Source organism: Mastacembelus armatus, chromosome 3 (genome assembly GCF_900324485.2).
Source record: "Mastacembelus armatus chromosome 3, fMasArm1.2, whole genome shotgun sequence".
Taxonomy (NCBI): Eukaryota; Metazoa; Chordata; class Actinopteri; order Synbranchiformes; family Mastacembelidae; genus Mastacembelus; species Mastacembelus armatus.
In genome coordinates this window covers 20399933-20423924 of record NC_046635.1, presented here as the reverse complement: position 1 = coordinate 20423924, position 23992 = coordinate 20399933, and the positions used below count along the sequence as shown (strand labels likewise).

The 23992-nt window shown below is 39.6% G+C and overlaps 1 protein-coding gene across 3 annotated transcripts in view; it reads left to right on the top strand.

Annotated features, from left to right (window-relative positions):
* Positions 1–23992, top strand: part of cd276 (CD276 molecule) — a 62891-nt gene that overhangs the window by 16293 nt on the left and 22606 nt on the right. For all 3 annotated transcript variants that reach the window (XR_003294844.1, XM_026293385.1, XM_026293386.2), the window contains exons 3-4: positions 2100–2450; positions 4521–4817. Coding sequence is in view for 2 of the 3 variants with exons in the window: in XM_026293385.1 (XP_026149170.1) it covers positions 2100–2450; positions 4521–4817 (648 nt within the window). In the remaining variant the exon portion in view is untranslated. The remainder of the gene's footprint in view (positions 1–2099; positions 2451–4520; positions 4818–23992) is intronic.

Genomic DNA, 23992 nt, shown 5'->3' with positions numbered 1-23992 from the left:
CTTTTAAAAGATGAGACAGCCTCAGCCAACCTGATTTCTTCAGGGAAGCCGTTCCAAAGTCTGGGGGTTCTGACTACAAATGCTTGATCTCCCTTGTTTTTTAATCTTGACTTTGTGACAACTAAAAGTGCTGCATTTGAAGACCTCAGAGAACAGACTGGCACATATGGGATTAAAAGATCTTAAATGTATCCAGGAGCCAGCCCTATCCTGCCTTTAAAAGTAATTAGTAAAATCTTAAAATACATCCTAAAATTAACTGGAAGCCAGTGCAGATATGCTAAGGTAAATGTGATGCGTTCTTGTTTGTTGTTAAAACCATGGCAGCAGCATTCTGTACTCACTGTAAGGTTTTTTTCCGCAACATACTGAGAATAGTGAGAAACAGTATATATCTGAGATAAAGTGAAGACATGGGTAATAGCCTTCAGGTTAATTGTCAATAAAAATTGGCTTGATCTTTAAGATTTGCCTAAATTGAAAGAAATGAGAATGTACAAGAGAACTGATAAGACCAGTGAGTCTGAGTTTGCTGTCAAATAGGGCACCCAGATTTCTGCACTGATGAATAACTGTGTGGGAATAAGGGCCAAGTTTCTTTATGTGATTTAGTAAAATCTGCACCAATTAAAAGAATTTTGTGGTTTTAACTACCATACATTCTTTAAGACATTTTAAAAGAGAAAATATTTAAATAAAATAGTTTAGGCCACAGCTACAGCAGATTTGGTGTCATCTGCACACAAGCACCTTGCATTATGTGCTCTTCAAAAAGGTGGCCTAAAGGTAGAGTGCCAATTAAAAGTAACATAAGGCCAGGCATTGATTCTTGAGGAACCCCGCAAAATGGCTTTGAACAAGAGGACTTATACTTAGCAATGGAGAATATGAAACGTTTTGTCTTCTAGGGGAGATTTAAACCAGTCTGTACCACTTCCATCTGGTCCACTTTAAACTTTATTTAGCCAGCGCTGATGTTATTTTTTTGTTTTTTTTTGTGTTTGAAAGGAGCTGTCTTATTCAAAATTAGGTTACTGAGTTGGTAAAAAAAAAATTATTTTTTAAAAATTATTTAAAAACTCATTCACTTGTTAACAGGGCACAGCACCAAAAGCAGTACTGTTAAAAGCGTCATTAAACATAGGTGCAAAGTTAGTTATAAACTCTAGACTGGAAACATGTAAATATAGGCAAAAATTACAGTGAAACCATATTAAAACATGGACATTAATGCTCATAAATACATCAAATTATATCATGTCTGATAGCTGAAGCCAAGCTGAAGAGATGAAGCTAAGTCAAGTGCATGTTTAGGCAATGGGTAGGCCTGTTTGTGAAGGGTGAGGTTAAAAAAGAGTCAGTCAGCAATTAAAAACACTATGAGTGAGGACAGCAGACATGTACATTCAAATCACCTGGCATTAGGATTTTGTCATATTTGGGGAAAATTGAAGACAGGAGTTCAGAAGGAGTGTACTTTTTGCTCTTGGCCTAGTCTAGACAAACAATACACACAGACACACACATGCATACAGAGAGATGCACTGAAAATCTGTATCCTTTGAGTGGAAGTGTTTGGTAAGAACCAAAGTTACTTTCATTTCTCGAAAACACAGGTTTTAGGGCAGCTATTCCTCACTAACAGATTTGTTTTTATATTTAACTAACGATTTAACTAAAGCTATACAGATGTTCTTGCTTCCATCACTGGAGGGAAGGGGGAGGCAGGAGGCAAAGCCTATAGGAGCAAAAACAAAGTCCTAATGCTTACTTCCAGATCCTTCCTCTTCTAGCCTGTCTCACAGATTCCCTGCTACTATGCTACATGAACAAAGTGAAAGTTTCTGAAACCATCACAGCATATATTTCAAAAGGTTGCATTGGTACCGTTTCAAAGACATTCAAATTTGAGAAGGCATAAGTCTTTCATCTTTGAACATAGCACATTGAATTAATGTTGTAATTCAGTTTATATGAGACCTGGGTCAACTAATGCTATTGTATACTAATAATGTTTATTATTTATTTTAGACGGGTTGGGTGATGGTTGGCATATTAGATCAGTTTTCCATCTATTGACATCACTCATTCTTTTGTAGCTGTGATGGAAGTGCAAGTCCCAGAGCAGCCAGTGGTGGCACTGCATGGCAGTGATGCCATACTCAACTGCTCCTTCAGCCACGCAAACCCCTTCAACCTTTCCGATATGAGCATCTTCTGGCAACTGACAGACACCAAACGCAACGTGCACGGGTACTGGGAGGGGCACGACCAGCTGGCAGACCAGGCCGAGAGCTTCGCCAACCGTACCAGCCTGTTCCCCACCCAGCTGGCTCTGGGCAATGCTTCTCTCCTGTTGAGCAGGGTGGTGGTGGCTGATGAAGGCAGCTACACCTGCTTTGTCAGGGTGCAAGAGTATGGCAGTGCTGCTTTGCTGCTGCAGGTGGCCGGTAAGTCAAACTGTGACATTCATGACACAAGTCAAAAGAGCTTAGCATGCACATGGACTGTTACAATCAGTAGTATGCAGAAAATGGATACAAACATACACAAAGAACACCCTGCCTAAAACCTAAAACAGGACTGAAAATTGGCTTCATCTATGAATTCTATATATAGTAAATTACTAATGCAATGCGTGTTCTTATGTAACAATATTAATCTCTGTTTTTATCTTAATATTCAACAAAAAACAATATTTACATGATTTCATAGTAATAATCAGAAATAATTTGAATTCACTTTGCACAACTATTAAAAAAATGAAGGTTTAGATTCACAAGGTCCTGTTTTTTATAACATTTTTCAAAACATGCTGGCTTTTTATAGCTTCAGATATTAACTGATAATAAAAAAAAATGTATAATAAAAATAAATGTTTATGTGTTTCCTTGACAAAAAATACCTCTGTTACCCTTTCCCTGCCTTGTAAATGCCCAGATATTTCACACTCCACACCCTTAGTTTGTAACAGTTTTCACTTACTGTACTCATTATAATGAGTAAATTGATCTTTATGTGTAAAGAGTGCATCTTTTAACCCCCTTATCATATGAAAGTACAAGATCATTTTTAAATTACCCAATAACAAAACAAAAAAAAAAAAAAGCTATTTTCAGGATTCAGTTTGTAGAGTGTGTACAAAACCATTAGATAATGATTAAATGCTGTTTTGTTAACTACTGCTTGTATTAAAGCTTCACTTTAATGTTCAACTGATTACATTAAAAGTCATTTGACCTCATTGCTTATATGCACATATACACAAGTATGCAATAAAATGCATTGTACATTTACTAGTTTCATTTACTGGTGATTGAGGATCATTTTTCTCACCAGATGTAAACAGGTGATAAACAGTTTCCTCAGGTTCTGCTGAGCAGTGTTTTTGGTCAATAAGCACTGATTGTGGTCTCTGTCATGGTCAGTATCTGGTGACTTTGATTATTAGCTGTTGTTACGGTCAATCAGCCATCACTAACATCTTCTCTGCTGTGTGCTTACATTGCCCACCTTCACAGCTGAGAGCTTTTTATTTATTTATAATGATACTGTGTGCCTTTCCTTCCATCTCATATTTCTTTATCTGTTGTGTGATTGTTCCTGTATTTAGCAAGGTGTCTGTGTATTAGGCAGTGTTAATGAATAAGACTTTTTTCTCCTGGCTGGAGAGAAGGAGAACAGTATCTCCAACAGTGACAAATTGGTCCCATTTTATGCGTTGGATTTATAGATGTTCTGTTTTTGTCAAGCTTTTACACTTAAACCTCATAGACTTACTTCATGCTGTGCTCAGAGAGAATGAAATCTAACCCTTGATGGAATCTGACTGTCAGTCAAATTGACAACTAGAAAAGTTAGTGTGTACTATGTTAAATCTGTCTTTGTGTTGAGAGTCCACTTTTCCAAAAGAAGCTCAGACACACTTATTTCATCTCGCCCTCAGCTTCATGCCATTGTTTGCTGTGCAGTGATTGGTTTTGGGAATACAGCAGCCACCTCTGTACTCATCTTTTAGCTCAGGGGACTGGAGAAGCTTGGTTTCAGCTGAGGCTTACGACTCACCCCTCACCTCCACCCCTATATGCTCCTTTCTCTGCCATAGGACGAGTCGTCCCAAATCTCTGAGCCTGCCAGTTTTCTCCCAGGTCTGCCCATTTCCACCTCCCAGCTTGCACAGTATTTCCTTTTCATTGCTCTGGCTCTCTAGAGAGCGGTGTTAGAGTATAGGGATGCAACATCAAGATGTGCCACAGATGCTGTCTGTATCTGTGGGATCTTACGCACTGCGTTATGCTAAGCTCCCTAAATATGATTAAAATTTAATGGGAATCATGTCAGACAGTTCCCAGGGTGACTCTCACTGTAGAGATTGTAACTAAATTCAGGATGTTTCTTCTGCTTCCCTGTCTATTCCTCCCCTTACTCTCCCACTCCTATTTCTTTTTCTCCTCCCTCCTCTCCTGACTCCTCACCCATTCCCTAATCCTCTATTGTTGTACACCTCCTCTTTTCCTCAGCCCCCTACTCTAAACCTGTGGTGACTTTGGAGCCTGAATCCAACCTCCGGCCAGGTGATGAGGTGGCCCTGACTTGCATGGCCTATGGTGGCTATCCCGAGGCCAGTGTGATTTGGCAGGACGGGGGCGGGCGCAATCTTACGGATAATATCACTACTTCAGTGGTGGCCAACGAGGAAGGGCTGTTCACCATGACCAGCATGCTGACAGTTGTACTAGAGCCCAACAGCACCTACAGCTGCCGACTGATCAACCCATTACTTGGAGAGGAGGGCTATGCCTCTGTCACAATCTCAGGTGGGTCTGCGTCTTCATCTCATTATAAATCAATGTTGTAACTGCCATAACAGTGCAGAGTAAACGTGCTAATATTCACTGGCTTCCTGCTGCGTTTGAATGTTACCAGCTCAGACTAATCTTGCTTCTCATTGCACTGTTGTATGCTTTTGTGAATCAATCTGTCAGTTGAATTTTATTCTGTAGAGACTTGACTTTTTTCTTTGTCTTTCTAAGTCAAAGTGATCAGTGTTTTCTAAGTTTCCTGCCAAGAAGGACAGTTCAGCCTTAAGAAATTAATAAGAAATAATAAAATGTCCAATCATGGTCCAATAGGCTATGCATAACCCATCAGTTCTTGTGCATTATTAAATTAGATTGGTGGATAATTATTTTCCTGAAGATAGTCAAATAGCTATTCATCACATATTTCAAAAAGCAATAAAGGAATGAAAGATTGTGCAGGATGGAGTGATAGGTTTCCTTGCAGTTGTCCTCAGGACATATTTGCTAACTTGGAAGTAGCTTGATGTGAATGCTGTTATCTGACTATTTGATGTAAACCTGAACTAGGTGTGTGACAGTGTCCATGTGATAGGTCTAACAATCTCCTCAACCCACCCATCACTACCACTCACTGCCCATTTCCCCCAGTCCCTAGTGGTATACTATATGTGTTAAGTGCAAGGAGAGTGCCATGTAAGGTAGGCCAAGGCTGGGTCTCTAATGGGAGCAGCACTGTGTGAAATGGCTCATAAATAAGTAGAGGTGGCCCGAGCCTGCTCCCTGGGCTGGAGCTGATGCTGGAGTTTGGGCTGTTGAGGTGGAGGTCGAGGCAGAGGTCAGGGAGTGCTGCTCCACTGGGCTGGGAAATGACTGTGCTGTCTGGAAACAGGATGGCCGATTGGCAGGGCAGCCTTGCTGGACGGCTGAAGGAGGGTGGCCTTTCTAACAGTTTGGTTGGACTCTTTCAAAACAGCACAGATAACCGGTCAGAAGGACCATGGGAGGAGAGGAAATGTACTAAACACATGGTGAGAATGAAATATGACTGTGAGGTAACCATGCTAAAATAGTCTGTAGCTGTGATTACCCTTCTGCCTTTGCTGGATTGATGCACTATTTCAGGTTTGGTTGAAACTCATGATAGTTTTATTACCTTTTCATGTCAGTATTTTTGTCACCTTTATTTCACCTCTACAAATAAGATTCTCACATTTTACAAAAAAAGATTGAGTCATCTGTATTGATAATTTAGAGGGTCATGCATTTTTGTCTTTGTTCGGGGCAGGCAATATTATACAGTGACATTTCCAATTTTTCTTCTTCTTTTCTTAAGTACCATAGAGTTTAAAACCATACATTTTAAGCTAAACCTTTAACTGTACAGTTTGGCTCCCTGAGGTGGATTTGGGAAAATTTGACATTTCATCCTTAATCATCTTCTATATATAACACATAGAGGATTGGTCTTCAGAGATGTGGCAAACAATTGAAATTACTTGTCACATGTTGTGTTGTGTAGACAGGTGTCTATAGTTCACTGTGTTCAACTGTGATCATTTCAAATAGTAAGTAAATTAGGGAAGGAAAATAGCATTAGTAACAACATAATGTGCCTTAGATATTGTTCTGCAACCTTGGGAACTTAACATTTTAGTTAAGTTCTGGATTTCGTATAATATAAAAGCATTTATAAAGGACTTAACAATGTAATGCATGTTAGCTGGCATCATCACCAAACTTGCTTTTTGAGTTTGAGACATGTGTTTGCCCACTAGCTCTGAATGTGCCTTCTGTTTGTTCCACGTGAGTTAAATATGTTTATATGTAAATTTCATTCATTTACCCATTATTTAAATACATGATACTTGCACAAGTGCACAACCTTGTCCTTACATCTGTTCATTGTACCAGACTTAAAGGAAATAACTACTGGAATGATTAAACACAATATTTGAGCTGTTTCATAGGCTTTGATGGGCATGGTCCTGCTATTCCCCTAACTCAGAAAACAAAGGAATCAGTCTGAACAGACCCAGTCAAAGAAAATAAGCAAGAGCAAAAGAGGTCCAGCTTCAAGCAATAGAGTTATTGAAGTATGATGTAGTCAAGTAAAAGAGGGACAGTAAAAGAAGCAAATCCACAAATAAACTGGGGCAAACCCTTAATTAAACAGTGGCGATCACGATTTTCAGTAACTCTGTATGCATGAATAGGAGTAATTTCTCAGTAGGAACGCCAACAAAGCTTGATGATGGCCCAAGTTTTTAGTAAACACACAGAAGATTTATAGTATTTTGTGTGCCGTGATACAAGGGGGCTTGTTTGAAATAAAAATGTATTTGCATTTGTTTACAACAGCTGGTGTGTGCTTAACAGCTTCTGTAATTAATTTTGACCTAGCAGAACTCTTGGAGTAGCAGAGTGTGGAGTGTGGAGTTGATATAGCGAGCACACTTGCTTGCTGCACACACTTACAAACACAGCATACCACACTCAAGCAGTGGAGAATCCTATTATAAGAATGGGTGAAATCTGCTTAAAATTCTAAATGAAATGTGAGTGTCAAAATAGCTGAGTAACGAATGGGAGAGTAAGAAAAGAGAAGGATATGGGGGACATACAGATTGAACAAGCATGTTAAAATTTTGCACTCTCCCCAATCTCTGATTGAAAAATTACTATAGTAATACAGATCTCCCCCCTGGGAGAACATGAGTTTGACAAGGTTAATTTTGAGAAAATGAACCCTTTACACACAGTGAGCAGAGCACTATGTGGGCTGGCATGAGCTACACCATGAGAGTCTGTGTTAAGTCATCCATGTTAATCTTACCTCTTTTATAGTCACAACCAATTATCTACCTCACCAGAAACATCCCGACTGTCAACAACATATGCACACAGCACATGCACACTATTATCACACATTTCAGAGCCTGTTATTTTTGTAAACAAGCCCTACAGGGTGCTGGTCAGTTTTTAAGCTGAGCTCTAGAATAGGCAATGTTTTTGTGTTGCTGTGATATTGATAGATTTTGCAGAGTGCAGCAAGGCTTAGTTGCGGGGAAACCCAGAGGAACAGCTGGTATTAATGAACAGTCGAATGATGGAAAGGAGCAGCTTCAGTCCTCAAATGAACTGTGGCCTGCATGCTTGCCTGGCCAGCAAGCTTGTGTACCAGCTCCCTCCTCCACCTCGCTTCATGGCTTGCAGTCTCACACTCCAATCAGCCTATTCTGATCACTTTGTTCTCCTTTAAAAAAAAAACACTAATGTTTTTGGAGTTTCGAGGACTACAGAGTGAATGTCCTATCATTTTTTTACTGATCCTTTTGTGATTATAGGGCTTTAGCTGTGTATCCCATCTACTAGAGCTGTGTGATTGCAGTGTGTGTCTGATGGCTGGGTTTCAGAGCCTGTCACCGAACACTCCCTCCAGCACCACCCCCACACCGTCTGCTTGCTCTCTCAATGAGGATGGTGCCGTTTCCCCAGTATCACTCTGCTGGCACAGCATTTACAGTGAACAGTGAGAGGATGGAGATAGATAGAGTGGGGAAAGGAGGAAGATGGAGAGATGAGGAAAGTAGATAGAGAGAGGGAGCTAGGAAGACAGGGTTAGGAGGGATAAGAACTGGATGACACAAAGTAAGATGGAGATGAAAACATTTGCTGAACTCAGAGCTGTGACACTACGACCTGACAGGCAGGAGATGGACTCATGGAGGGGGATGGAGATCACCCCATGTGGCGTAGATGACATTCTGCAAATCTTACTATCTACAATAGCTGTCATTCTGGCTTTCACTGAGCAGCACAGTGGCTAAGTGGTTAGCAATGTTGATCCACAGTAAAAGGATCTAGAATTTGCTTCCCAGCATCAGTCCCGTCTGTGTACTGGTTTACTTTCACCATGTTTGTGTAGTTTCCCATCCATACTCTTCTCTTATTTCCATCCATCCGTTATCTATTGGTTATTCCTATTTATTGTTGCAGGGATCTGCTGGAGCCTATCCCAGCTCTCTTTGGGTGAAAGGCAGGGGTACACCCTGGACAGGTCATCAGTCTATCACAATGCTCTTATTTCCATACATTTTAAAAATATAGCCAAGTGAATAAAGGTTTTTGAAAGTTCACTGTCTGTATATGTTAGTCCACCAAACACTAGCTGAGACACAGAACATCTTGGTTTTACCGAGCACATCTGACTGCTGGCAGTTCTTTTGGAGTTTAGCATGTTGTGTTACTAGCAGCTAATCTAGCCTCAAGCAGAGATGTGAGGGGTGGGCTACAGAGGTTTGGTAAGATCACCTCTTTCCATCACCATACTCCCATACCTACTTTAATGTCCAATCTTATGGTTTTTAACTCCAGCTGTCCCTGACTCAAATGACATCACTTGAGGCATTTAACAGACACTGTTGAGACACTGCATCGTGTGTTAAATAAGTGGAGACTCCTGTTTTAACAATAGCCTACTTTTATGTCCATCTGTGGAACTGATCATTTCACAGTCATTAGAAACAAGAGAAATTATAGTGACCAAAAACTCTTTAGGTATACCATATTGTACAGTGTAATTAGCAAGGCCTAAAATTGTCAAGCTATTCCTAAAGCTTTATCCAAAAACTTGCCATTAGATAAGTAAGTCTAAGTGTTAATTTTCAGGAGGAAATAATTACTGAATATATAGATTTACACAATTTTAATGTTTCATCTTTAGGCCCATCCTCTTTCCCTTTGTTAAGGAACCAGTTCTGGAAACAAGACAAAGGACAGATAAAGACTGTGAAAACTTTAAACTAAAAACGCTTCCAGAATTTAGCAAAAAATAACCTCTAGGTTTCAGATCTACTTTTTGCAAGTTTAAAAGATAAACAACAACTTTAAAACAAACACCTACTCAAGCAAACAAAAAGGAAAAGTCAAAATTGCAGACGCTATTCTTTGCTCGTAGCTGATAAAGGTGACGTGTCTGCATCTGGAAGTCTAAATTGCTGTTTGTGTGTTTTTCTTACCCATAAGTGGCAGAAGGAAATTGGTTGAGCCTGATTTTATTTAGTGTACATCAACAGTGTGTCCTTGTTTTTCAAGTGTTCTTTTTAACTCACTATCCAGGACCTGCACTCTACTGCTACTAGTGTTAATCTCCTTTGGCGTCCATGTTTTCTATTGAATTGCCTGACTCAATTAACCTTAATGAAAGGTCCTTATGTAGGAATACATGCGTTATGGTTGCTTTTTAGATATCCATTCCCTTTTGCAGGAATAAACACACTGAGGATACTTTCCCCACATCTCCTAGACCACTTTTTCTCAGGCCCTTCTGGTTTCCCTTAGACCTTTCAGTTTCCTTCAGAGTATTTTTTACAAACGCCTTTCCTTCTTCAGGTATAATACTTTTTTTGTGGGGCACAATTCCCCAAGGAGAGTGTTTATTACTGTAGGATTGTGAAATGCATGCATACTAAACCAACCTTCACTAGGTAAATCAAGGTTAAAAAACATCTTTAATTGCTATATAAACATTGACCTTTTATAGTGGAGGTGGAATCTAACACAGGCAGTAATGGTAGGTGGTCTATGTGAGAGCTATTCATTACACTTAGCAGTTTTTTTTTTCTTCATTAGAGGTGTGCTTCTTGCCCCTTTTCCTATATTATTATGTCTTCAGAACTTGATCCTGACATCACATCGCCTTTTAAATAACTACATGCCATGCTAACATGAGCCATAAAGCACTTATTCCTTTATTGTTTCTAAGATACCCCTGAATGAGTGTTTTCTCTGAATATTCTCATACACATTGTTTTTAACCAAACTGTGAAACTACATGAGAAACATTTTTTTGTCTTAGAGTAAAAGCTTTGCTGTGCCAGCATTGCCAAAGGGCCAAACAAAAAGATCTCAGGTTTTCTCATTAGCGTAAGTGTCATGGTGAAATAACAGTAATTGCAATTATTCATGAAATGTTTTACAAGCATGTTTGCACCTTTCCCAGATAGGATCTCCTATCAAAAGCTTCGTCATTCAACTTTGAAGTAATATGTTACCCAGCATCGTATTTTTGCTTCCAGTTTCTGAAACGACTGTGCCTGTCCTTGTTCTCTGCTGAACGAGGACTAATTTAAATTCAATTAACAGAGCCTTCGGAGAAGCAGAAAACAGCAGTATAAATGAATCTGTTGTCAGTGGAGCAGCAAGCAGGCAACTTTCCCGACGGAGCACTGTATTAATTAGTGTCCAGTGCACAAACAGGCCTTCTTTCTCTTGCTGAATGCGTGCTCTGTCTTATCAGGAACCCAGCCAGGGAAAACAACTGAAAAGACAGATGAAGTAATGTATGCAATCTAAAATAAATTCAGGTAGGCAGCAATGGCACCATTGTAAGCACATTAATACCTATCAGGATTATTAACTTGGGCTACTTGCTGTTGTCAGTGCTCTAAGACATTTCAATGACCTCCTCTGGGGCTTCAGTATAGGAAATTTTATCCCTGTATTATGGCCCAGGCAGTGTTATTTGTCATGCTCCCAGTCGTACTGTCAGCAGCTCTGAGGGATTGTTTGGTTGGATTCAGTTGTGGGCAGTTTCTGGTTTGTGTGCTGCTCTTTTGGAATGGTACAGTCACAAAGAAAAAATGAGCTTTTCTCTTTTGTCCTGGGATTTATTGTCCCTTTATTGTAGCCCACTCGTTGCCATCTTAGCTTTTCACCAGCATAGTTTTTAATTGTGTCAACAATTAAAAGTCACACTGATGTAGTATTTACTCCTCAACAATAAATTTTCTTTTTTACTTTTGTTTGGCATTTGTTCTGTAAGAAAAGGTCATCATAGTGTGTCTGTATGTGTGTGTGCATAAGTGCGTGCGTGCAGAGTACATCATGTGTGCATGCGTGTCTCTGTCTTGTTTGTCTTTGTATACATACATACTACACATTACTGTCTTTTGTATACTTAAACTTGTATATTTATAAAAGCATAGTCCATCTCTGCTCCAAGTCCACCTTATCATGGCAGTATGCTTTTACCCGCTGCCACCTTCCCACAAACAGCAGGCTGACATCTTTATGTCTGGTCCCAGCCTGGTAGAAACCTGCCTCTCTCTGTCCTCCTACACTTTCCTTTTCAGGACACTGTATTTACGATGGCAGTAAATGCACAAAAGCCCTCTTTTGTTATTGATCGAGTTCATTTTGATTTGGACTCATGGCAAGGACTGTCATTGGGACCAATAGGGCCCTACAGTGTACACTTTACACAGCTCCTGCTAAATCCTGTAAGAAGGATTGGTGTCAGGAGGTCTGGCATCAGTCTTGGCTTCATGATATGAAATCGTATTAGTTTCAGCTTTTCAGAATCTCTGGGAGAATACTGTAACCGTCAACAAATTGGAGTGGCCACGTTCAAAGTTTGGTTATTTAATTATTCAGTCTATTTGATGTTTAAGCTCTGCAACTGATAACACCATGAATTATTGTTCTGCAAAGGATGTTTGCATTCTCAGTACATTGGTTTCTTCTGTGCATGCCAACAGTCCAAATTAGTGGCTGGCTACACAAAGAGCATTGTGTAGAGCTATAATGTGTTATCAATTAGGAGGTGTTGAGAGATTTTGCTTATTTTCAGGATAGGTGGCTCTTTTTTTTTTTTTTCAATAGCTCTAGAGACCAGTAATTGATTACCCAGTGTGAAATTGAAGTTAAGAATGGTCTGAGTATAGCTGTGTCCCAGAGGAGAGGAATTTCGTGCTGGTGTAGTGTTCAACTCACTCACCTACCTCCATCCTGACAGCTTAACTTAAAAATACGCAAGAGCCCACTGACTCACTGCCTGATAAGAAACACCTATTACAGAGCCCTTTATTTCAACCTCAGTGTCAAATATCACAGTAATGACTGTGATTAAGCTATGCTGTGGTCGCGCTCCTTATGATACCAGTTTAAATGGACAGCGGCTTGCAATGACTCACATCCCCTTCAGGTTGCATTAACATCCTGCTGGCTTGGACTCTGTAGCCACGCCTGTCTCCCCAGAGCCTGACAACTTGCAGCTCATTACAGGCAAACTGTCCATGAGAAAACAAACTTGCTTCTCTTACCTTATTAATATTGTCAACTGTGCTTAATTTCATCACTTGCCCTCCTCGTGTGTGTTGTCACAGTAAGTGCAACTCTCTGTCAACGTAGAGACAGCTCAGTGACCCACACCACAAGAGTTGTCATATCTATAATGTATCTGTCTCAGTGCTTTCAGCCACTTACTTTACCAGATGAAGAGGGAAGCCATTTGTAATGTTGGGTCGTTTTCCTGATGTGGTTGTTAGACAGGTTAAGCAATACAAGCACTGTGCCTATGTCTTGTATCCAAGAATTTCAGTTCTGTCATGCTGAAGTTGGATGTTTGGATAAAGAGTAGAAACTGAACCAATTTCAAGGAATAGTTTAACATTCTGAAAATGTTATTTGTTATTTGTTTTCTACTAAGGAAGTAGGTAATGACAATTTTTTACTCTGTACTGTATAGTGTTACCCTTCACACTTGACCCTGGGAGGCTGCAGGGTCAGACTTGATTAGTACTTGGACTGAAGACTGCATCAGAGTGCTACGTGCTGCAAGTAGGGGTTGGCTATTGGGCTAGCAACCCCATAAAAAGGTTATTGCTACAGAAACAATGAGCATCAGTTTTGGAAAGACCTCATCGCCCGTGTGCTCACAGCCTTGGGAAATGCTCAAAGTCAAACTGTATAGTGTTCCAACAAATTTTTATTGACATATATTTAGCATCACACAAAAGAATGCATTGATGTAGGTTGTGTACACACCTGTTTAACACACAAGGCAGATTTCAATATTTCACTGCATTTCAGTAAAGCCATGTGACATTGTGTGATGACATTGTGGGCACAATTATGTGACTGCTTATAGGTTTGAAATATGTGGTGCTTCAGCAGATGGATGACTTACATCCATAGATGAAAGTAGTGTATCCTGTTTTGTATTGTGTAGCACAAGAAGAATTAGTGCTGGTACTCTAAAGCAGGAAAAGAAGCTGTCAAGGTTACAGAGTAAAATAGGATTCAAGTTGTAATCCTGTACCTTGTAAATCTGCCATTGATTCTACAAGAATGTCTTAAATAATGTTTCTCCCAATATTTTATTGTTATTTATCATGCATTTTAAAGCAAGGGGCTGACAACTTCAAAGATGACAGTAATGTGCATCGTAAATATGATAAAAGGGATGAAAAGAGGACAAACTCAATTTTACGCTTGCTTCAAGGTCTCCCTGTTACTTAGGTGCACTGGGGGCTATCGAGGTCTACTGTGCAACTAAAAAAATTAAAAACAGTACAAATGTAAGGATCTAATTGCTGGCAGAAGTAATGACCACCCAATCGGTCTGTGTGTCAGCTGGTTACATTGTATGCATTGTGTACGTCTGGACACATTAGCCATCAGATATAGTAAATGTGACATAATTATTTCCCAGTGTTTCAACATAGGACATTGGACTTGCAATCTACTGCAAAGTGCACAGGTACATCTGCAAATAACTTATCACAGTGTGTTGTTGCTGGAGCTGTAGCTCATCTGGCTGTTTTGAATTGGTAACTATTCTTTTCCAGAAATCTGAAGTTCTACTGGAGGATTAGGTGAGTCTCAACTCACAGGGGTTGTATCCTTCAATGGCTGCATTTGACGGCCTATTGTCTCACGCCGGTGGCTTTATCATTAGCAATAAATTTATTAGTACTGTTGTTCAACTCTGGCCCAACTACAGCTGTCATGGTAGGCAAAAAGAGCAGTGCTTTGTAACTCAGCAGAAGGGACAGGAACAGTTGGGGAAACAAATAGGAAATCATGTCATTTCGGTGCAGCCCATAGTTTGGCCTATGTGGTCTATAACAGCTACAGAGGTCACACGTTTAGGATGCGGCCCCTGTATTGAGACACAGGTAGTGTCTCAAAGTCATGGTGCAAGTTACTTGGAAACCTGAACATGATTGATTGACACTCATGCTCTTTATAGCAGTGGTTCTGAGACACCCACACACATACATGGTAACAGGCAAAGTATTGTTCTGACACTCACTGAGCAGCTCCTCAGGAGGATTTCAGTGGTTAATATTCAGCTCAAGGATAGGGAAACAGTAACTTGCAGCCGTGTTGTTGTTGTTTTCCAGTGTTTGTCCATCCAGAACTTGCAGCTAAAAGGGCATAACAAGGATTTTAGGAAAAAATTGAGAAAAGGAAGTTACAGTTTGTTTTTTTGTTGTGCTGTGTTACTGCTTATCTGTTATCAGTTATCAATAGATGCTTAAAGGTTGATCAGTGTCAGAGTTAATCTTCTGTTTTGTCTCTCCTTGCCTGTATATATATATTTTTTTGCAATCATAGACATACACTTAAAAAAAAAAAAGCCAACTGGTAACATGCAAATTAACACATTTAAGGCATTGCATCGCCTCAGCTACTAATTAAACACACCATTTTTCATTGTAGTTAATGTGAGGATGAACATCTTTATTTGTGCATTAACTAGGCTTGTTTTAGTCATAATGTATTAGATTAATGGAAAGCCCTACCCTTATGGGACATTGGTATGAACATATTGTCTCTGACTTCATTCCCAGCCTGCAGCTGAGCATTTTCTCAGACCGAAAAACTGTGGTATACACAAGTAGCGCAACTGTGATTAGCTATATTCCATTGAGAGAGTGATTTACAACTATTTTTTTTAATCTGTCCAAGATATTGTTTTTAAAAAGTGCTGGAAGGAGACAAAGTATATTTAAGCAATAATCCATGATAAGCTGTACTTGACAGTGATTTTGGAACAGCTTAGAAGCATTGTTAGGGACTAAAAACTGTCAAAGTACAGCCCCTAGTAGCATTTCTCTTTAGTAAAATGACTGCAATAAAGAAAGAATTTAAATGTGCCATAAATGTTACATTTCAGTGTAATTTCAGTAATATATAATGGTACTTTTACCAATTTGAGTGGTGATTCGGGCTTACAAGGTATTTTATAGGAAACTTCTTACACAGACAGTCAAACGTGAGTGAAGAAACAGTTGCATATTTTAAACCGAGTTTCTAAGAGGAGCTGTTTTCATTCATCTGAGCCCTTAATGGACACAGTACAGATGTTTCAGTTTTTAAAAGCCTAAAACCTTTGAAATATGCACTTTAATTATTTCCTTTGACTTTGGAAATCACTGCTAGCTTCCACACTCCTGTCATTTATTTAATCTAGAAGAGCAAAGTCATTGTAAAACTATGGAAGCTGTGTTTTGGCCTTGTAGCTAAATATGTTTTCAAGGCTAATAATTTGTCTGTTTAAGTGAGAATTACAAATTCCAAAAGGACTACACCTTAGCAATGAATAGTGTGAATCAAATTCGTGCTTAGCTTTTGACTTTTCTCTGTTTAACTTAGGCATTCTCTTAACTGTCTCCTTTTATCAAAAACCACACTGCATTCTTAAAATGCTTGGAATAAATGAATGTTTTTTTGTTTTATTTTGTTGGTGAGTATTTGCCTAAAGAAATGTCCTCAAATAAGCCACCATATCCCTGTGAGCATCACAGTGTTAGGTGTTTCATTTAGATGTTCTGACACAGGTGAAAGCGGCAACAGCATGGTCTCAACTGTGTTTATATTTATTTATATCCAAACTAAGAAAATTAAAGCATGGCTGTGTCAGGAGGCTTGGTTTTTCATGTTGAGATGAACTGCTAACAGGGATGAGCTCAACCTAGCTCGAGTGCTTTGAGAATATTCATTTCTCTCTCCAGTAACCACCAAAGACTGCAGCAGAGGAAAATGAGAAATGCTGTTTTATAATGAGAGCCCTAGGCAAAGACATACAGAGACATGTCTTTTAAAAAAAATCTGTCATTTTATATTATCCTAATAATATTGCAAAAGGAGAAGCATACTAAGTACTCACGCTCTTTGAAGAGGTCCAGGCAGTTCTGTTCGAATCAGTCGAATTACCAGCGACTAAAAGGTTTTGTAAGTGATGAGGCACTTTTTTAATTAGAGCGTAGTAGATCCAATGACTAAGTGCTGATGTTGTTGAGCTGTATCAGTCGAAAGAAACAAAAATCAAATGCAAAAGAGCATTTAGAAAAGCTAGTGTTTGATGGTTCAGTAGGTCCCATGTTAAAGTTCCTATCCTGAATGATATTACTTACCTGATGAGATGCGGGTGTAGTTTCAGCAATAGGTGTGCACTACCCAGACTCTCTGCAGAGAATGTCAAGCTGCAGTTTGTTCTTTGCGCAATGAGCCATTGAAATAAGCACAATGGAGTTATGGCTCATCCACCATGTTAGCATGGCTTTCCAGCAGAAAAGGAACTGAGTATAAGTTACTGTTTGTGTCAATGAAATACTCTGTGTAATGAGCCCTGTTTATGCTTTTATCTGTACACTTTATTGCATACATAAAGTCATTTCTCACAGTCAGCTTGTGAATATGCACTGTTAAAATTGCATTACAAGCAGGATGAGGAACACAATTTAAAGCTGCACTAATGAATATTTTTATACTGACAATGGATTAAATGAGTAAATGTAATGCAAAGGAAACCGCTAATAGTACTAAACCCAGAAAAAAACAATCATTTATTTATCAAAAATTATGCAGTTACCCTCATTTCTGTAGTGTTTTAGCATTTCTCAGCACATTGCTTTGGGTTTGCAGCCCCCAGCTTTACTTTTGGTTCAGTAAGTGAATGTTGGACTTTCATGTTGCCAGAAATGCAACCGTGAAAAATGGTAATGTTGTTTCCTGTCTACTGAATGCAGATATGTTGATAACTGCTATAAAATATACCACAACAGCTTTATAAGATGATAATATATCAACGTCCAACTTGGTGGGCTCCCCCTAAGTGGTTAAAAAATGAATTCATACTGCTGTAAGAGGAGCAGGACATAGTTCAAGTCCAAAATCAAGTTTGGTATTGTTTTTTGCAGGATAAATGTTTACCCCTTGTTTTAACTCCTTAGTCTTTTTATACGTGATTGCCCTTGTCATTCTGCTCTTAGTTCCCCTACATACTTGGTATTATTAGCCAGCCAGATAGTCAGTGTTGGTACTGATAGCTGTCACTAGTGATTCTCTCCTACACATCTTCAGCAGCTCATATGCTGTTCTGGTTTTAAAGCTAATTAAAAATTTAGACAACACAGGGTTGTTATTGCACCCAAGTTCTGCCTGCACTGCAAAGATGGCCCAGTGAAGAAATGGAGCGACCAAAAGAAAATAAGAAAAAAAAAAAAATCAATAGTCCACTCTGCTTCCAACATCTTAATGCCACTCTCAGTGGAGAGGGATGTGTGGAAGTGATGGAGTCTCTGTCAGTTACTAGACATCAGAGGAGTTTTTAATTGAGGCCCCAGTGAAGCTGGGAGGAACATGGGAGATGATGAGAGGGAGCTAGCGTGGCCGGTGTTAGATGAGGTGGGCAGACCAGTTGAGAGACGGTATTGTCATCTACTTTCATTCCTTTCCTTCCAAACTAGGGCCGGGCAGTGTGATGTGAAATTTATATCACAGTATTTTTATTTTTTCAGTACTGATAGTAATACATCATGGTATATTTTTTCCTCATAATTTGAATGGAATGTGATTAAAATGCAGGCCAAGACTCATACTGCAGAGTAACAATTTATTACCAGAAATTAAAGTTACGATCAATTAACTATTAATATAGTTTACAGTGGTTGTGGAAATTAAGAGCTTATCACACGACACAGTATTTGTGTGCGTGTGTGCGTGTGTGTGTGTGGATGCCTGGTATTACACTACATTGCTGGGACTGTCCCTTCCTTGGGCCTTCTCTGTAAATGACTGACTTCTACTGTGACAATTTGGTTTAGGAGTAGGGTGAGGTTAAGGCTTGAGTAAAGTTTGGGATTATGCAAATCTTCAGGGGATGAATGTCAGTTCAATATAGGTCTCAACAAGGGTTAAAAACAAACCTGAGGGTTCATGTGTTATTTGCTTGCTGTATTTTGTTTTGGATTAGATGTGTGTGTGTGTGCGCATGTGTGCGTGTGTGTGTGTGTGTGTGTGTGTGTGTGTGTGTGTTTTATGTGCCATGTATTCTGTGTTTTCAGCATGTCCTTCTCCGTCTGACTTATCATTAGGACAGAGACTCTAGAAACAATGCCTGCATTGTGATTTTTCCTTTTACATCAGTGCCACTGCTGTTTGTGTCAGATCTGGAACTCATTCTCAAACAACCCTCATACTAGCTGACATGCTTCCTCATGATCTGCTCCTCTGACTGCATTCTTCCATTTCTTCACCTGTCCTTTTTTTTAGCAGACAAATACACATTTGTTTTCGATTAAATGGGAAGGATACGCTCACTGGTAATATGCTGTAAGCTGATGGTAGTGGTTCACTTTGACATGACATTTGAAATCCAATCTGTACCAGAACAAATGGTTTAACCAAATACATATCAGGGTATGCACCTCCACTGGTGTGATGTTTATACCAGTCATATTGCCAACTGCTTCCCAAGGCCTCTGTTTATATATTCCTGCATGAAGCTATTAAATATCCTCACACCCCTCTGCCTACAATGTAGCCTCTGTCTTGCTAACACGACAGCCATGCAGTTGAATCTGAGCTGTATATTCAGTTAATTAGCCAGCCGACTGTGTATGGGATTACCTTCAGCTGTTTAGATGAGAAAATTGACTCTAACCTTGCCCCTGGCATATCTGTATAAGACTGGAAATCATCTCTTTGACTGTACCTATGACTTTTCCCTGCATCCCTCCGAGGCAAATCAGTGCCTGTCATTGTAGGTTTGGTTGTATGTACTGTGGTAATACACAGAAAGCTTTGTGGATGTCAGTGAGATTATTTCAGTGAAATGTGCCTCCCCAGTTTCTTTATATAACACTATGAGTTTTTGCCAACTCCATGCAGTGCTAACAATCAACAGATGTGCCCCAGCCTGTATTAGTTAGGTGGCTGGAAGTCACATCTCCCTCTGTGTGTGTTCGAACACGAAGCAACAGTCTAGTAGTTATGATTAAATAATGTGTACTCAAATACACAATATTTGAGAAATCATGAGTAGTGCACTGAAAAGTTATATTTTGCATGTTTGATGCTCACCCTCTGTAGGCTTGATTGTGGCTGTGCTACAATGGTAAATTAATTATTAAAGTGTTGTTTCAGTTACATTGAAGGGCAATCTGGTTTCCAGTATGAAAACATTCCTACAGGCTTTTTAGACTTGCCTGCATCAATACGCATTCATGTTTTAATGTTGATGGCCTATGACCTATGACCTATAGCCAATAGCAGTGTTAAAAAAGATTCAAATACATGAACACAATCTTGGCCTGGTTTTAACATGAACACATAGCATAAACATTTTTAAATTATGATCTTGTACATTTCTTTTGACTTATAAGCATAGTATGTACTGACCAGCATATTTGAAAAACAGTTTCTCTATCATCCAGCATCTTTTGCTATCATTCAATGACATTTACACTTAACTCACTTTTTATTAGGAATGAGCAATGACAAACAGTCATTAAATTAAAAGAATATATGTTTCATGCTGCTGTGGTTCTGTCTTCTGTCCTAATAAACTGCAGTTCAAACTTTTCCAAGTTAAATTAGCATTTTATAAATCAACAACTGTGCACAACCACATATAAACAATCAATGGCAAGCTTTCCTGAAGAAGTAGGTTTGATGATCAACATGCAAACAACGAGCCCCGTCAGAAAGATTATACCAAAGGACATGCTACCTATTAGCTTTGTCGGCCGTGCTGTGGAAAAGAAATAGAGGAGTGTTTTTTGAGGAAAGAACGTGTTATTTTATACTCCTTGAGTTTTTGGTTTAACAATTTATTAGACTATTGTGGATTAAAGTTCATTTAGGAGTTGCACACAATTCAAAATAAATTAAGTAAGAGAAACAGTTGAACGGTCTGGGTTTTTCTCAGTGTGTTGACCATGCAGTGTCTCTCTCTGAGAATCTATGAATAATTGTTAAATAGCTCCCAGACACTATAGCATAGACTTTTAGTTACTGTGTCCCACAGTTTCAAACACCCATGTTGTCTTCTTTTGTATGAGCAAGTTAAAACAATCCGAATCTACATCTTGCCAATTGTAAGTCAAGTTTACTTTGCCTTCATGTGTCATTGTAACCTTTCTCAGTAGGTTGTGTCTGTTGGGCAGCAGGCATATTCACCTCTGGGTCAATGTGATGAAAGTCTGACTCATTTCATGAGGAAGGTAACCTTACCACACCAACTCATCATTCCCAATCCATAGTACTGTGCTATAGGCTCTGGACTGTGAGCCAACCTTCCACTGGCGAAAGGTCAGCTGCAGCCTGACATGTCCAAGAGAGAGCATATGAGTTGAGAGTGGACTGATATCACAAAACCTCATTGTGATTCCAGCCTGGTCCAGCATGCACACATCTACTGGTCAGGCATTCACATAGCTACTAGCTCAATTCCTGATTTCCTGTAAACCAAACAACTCATTCACCCACAATTTTTTTTTTTTTTTATCTACTTGGGTTGCTTGGTCCCCTACCTGCTTACCCTATTCCTCCAACCTTCAATGACCTACTAACTCAATGACCTTACTCTGCCCCTCATCGTCTACCACATCTCCCACCACCACCAGATGGCTTTTATAGTACTCACGCTGAGAAAAACAGAGGGCTGTTATAAACTTTATTCCTGTAAGTGCAGAGCTATTACTCTGTTTTAATGTGCAAGTTTGTAAGTCATAGACTTCTGCTTGAACCCATGGCGTCAAGGGAAGGGCAGTAATGTCAGGCAAATTGTGTAAGTAAATGGGTGCTAGGTCGTCCTAGAGATGAGCACATTGCTTCTCTGCATGCCAATAAGACAGTGAGGTATCATCTTGCCGAAAAGCAATTTATTGAAATGCAAAAAGAGGAGAGAAAGCTCAGAGCAAAGATGCTGACAAGACAAAAATCTGTCACCATCCATCTCAGTTTGCCAGGATTTTTCTCCACAAGTGTTTCTTGTCCTCTCCCAGAGAAGAGAGGTGTTCTCAGAAATACTGCAAGAACTGCTGGTGTTTCTCTGTGGTCACAAGCTTTTCATGCTGAGGCTATATGGGGAGGGTTTAAAGAGTTTGATGGACACCTTTGAGGTTGATAATAAAGGCCGGTAATTGAAACTGAAGCTGAAACAAATTCAAAGTCATTCGTTCAGTGTAATCCTAATATTCATGCTCATGTTTTTCATTCTGGCTAATCCGTGTCCTCTGACACCAAGGCCATCTTCTTTCCATTAGCACTGTTGTTATTGTTTCTGCCAATCTCTTTCTTCTGAGATCGACGGTGCTACACAGAAGCTGAATAGAGAAGTTTAAATCACCGCTGTCGGCAAGCCTATTTGCACTTGCTGAGGTAGTATGCATCAATCACTTCACCAGTGCTGGGTGAGGTCCTGTTTTGTCTCACTGAGTTTTATATCTCATTCACTTTACTATTTCTGCCCTGCCTTTCTGTATTGTCTGAATGAATGTCTTTATCTCTGCCATGTGACTCATTGTTTGAGAGATATATAAGCCTATTTCCAATACTAGGACTGGCTATGCCTCTCTGGTCTCAAGTGTGGTATAGGCCCTTCAGCAGGGCTGGGCCCTGCTGCTGCTGCTGTTCAACCCCTAGGCTAGTTCCTAGTTCAGCTCGCTGTGCTGTGATCAACACTCCTCTCTACAGGTCCCCTCTCTCAGTTCCTCTATTTTCACAACTAGGCAGGGTAAGGTCAGCTTGTTCATCCTGACAATGAAAGAAAAACCTCATTGACTCATCCTCTCCTCTCGCTCATCCCTCCAGCTTGTCTAGAATGAGCCTTGAGGCTCTCCTTAGCCTGAAGTCATTCTTCTGTCAAGGGACATTATTCTCCTTTGGTCACAGCTTAAGAGGCTAGGTTTCCTCTAGGCAGGTAAACTGGGGTGACATTTGGAGAGAAAGCAGCTTTGATCTCCACTGTCTTCACGTTGCAGTACCAAGATGACAGGCAAGGGAGTTTTAGGAGCACTTTATTGCACCAAAGGTGCTGAGGAGAAAACACTCAGGCTTGTAAAAATGTCTGCAAATCTTGGCTCTCACATTCACTGAAGCCCAAACAATACCTAACCTGGCCCCTTGTGAGTCCCCTATAGTGTCTTCCAGAGACTAAGGGAGCCTCATTTCTCACTGGTGATGCACCCTGTGTTAGAGGCTCCATATGGAGGTGGTGTTTTATCATACTCTTGCCAGCCCACATTAAATAACTATTTTTACCTTAGCAATCGGCTGTAGCCTCCTATAATACACAAAATACATATGGTGAAGCACCACCTTGTATAACGAGTAACAATGGGAGATCTGCTCCAGGTATGGCTAATAGAATCTTTATAAATATGTTGAAAAGTTTAATGGAATTTACAGTTGTGGCTACTAGTGATACTGTTTTATTATGTGTTGTTTTATAAGGAAATTTGATAGAGCTCAACAACAACAAAAGCTGCAAGGGACTGACACAATAACACATCGCAGTATATGTGCAATACAATAGAAAATAATATCACAGCGCTATTTTATAGCTGCTAAAACTGCTACTAAATCTAGGCATTAAAGTATATTATATTGGATTAGCATTACATTGTGCAGGTAATCGTGTCCACCTTCTGCATCTATCATATGAGGCTGACAAGGCAAAAAAAAAAAAAAAATGCTATACCTACTGTGTCATTTCATGTACACTGACTACACTGACAAGCTACATAGTCTAGTCAACTGACACTGAGTGTGAAAGGACGTAAAAACAGACAGGAACCCTGGTGAGTGTGTGGCATTTAGGTCTGTTTGTTTTATTTCATTCTCTTTGTCATATCACATCAGATTGATGCAAGGGCACTTTTGACTTCCAGCAGTGTTTTTTTTATGCAAAACAAGTTTTAAAATGTTTTGTTTCATTTTACATTTATATTATTTTTTTTCTCATAAACAAATGCTAATCATTGACAGAAAATGCCAAATGTGTGAAGAGAAGTTTCCTCTGTTTGGTTCAGCTCTGTAGTCTGCAGACTGAAGGTAATGTGACAGTGCTGCCTGCTGCCTAAAGCACTCCATCCTTACCCCTGCACAGAGGGAAA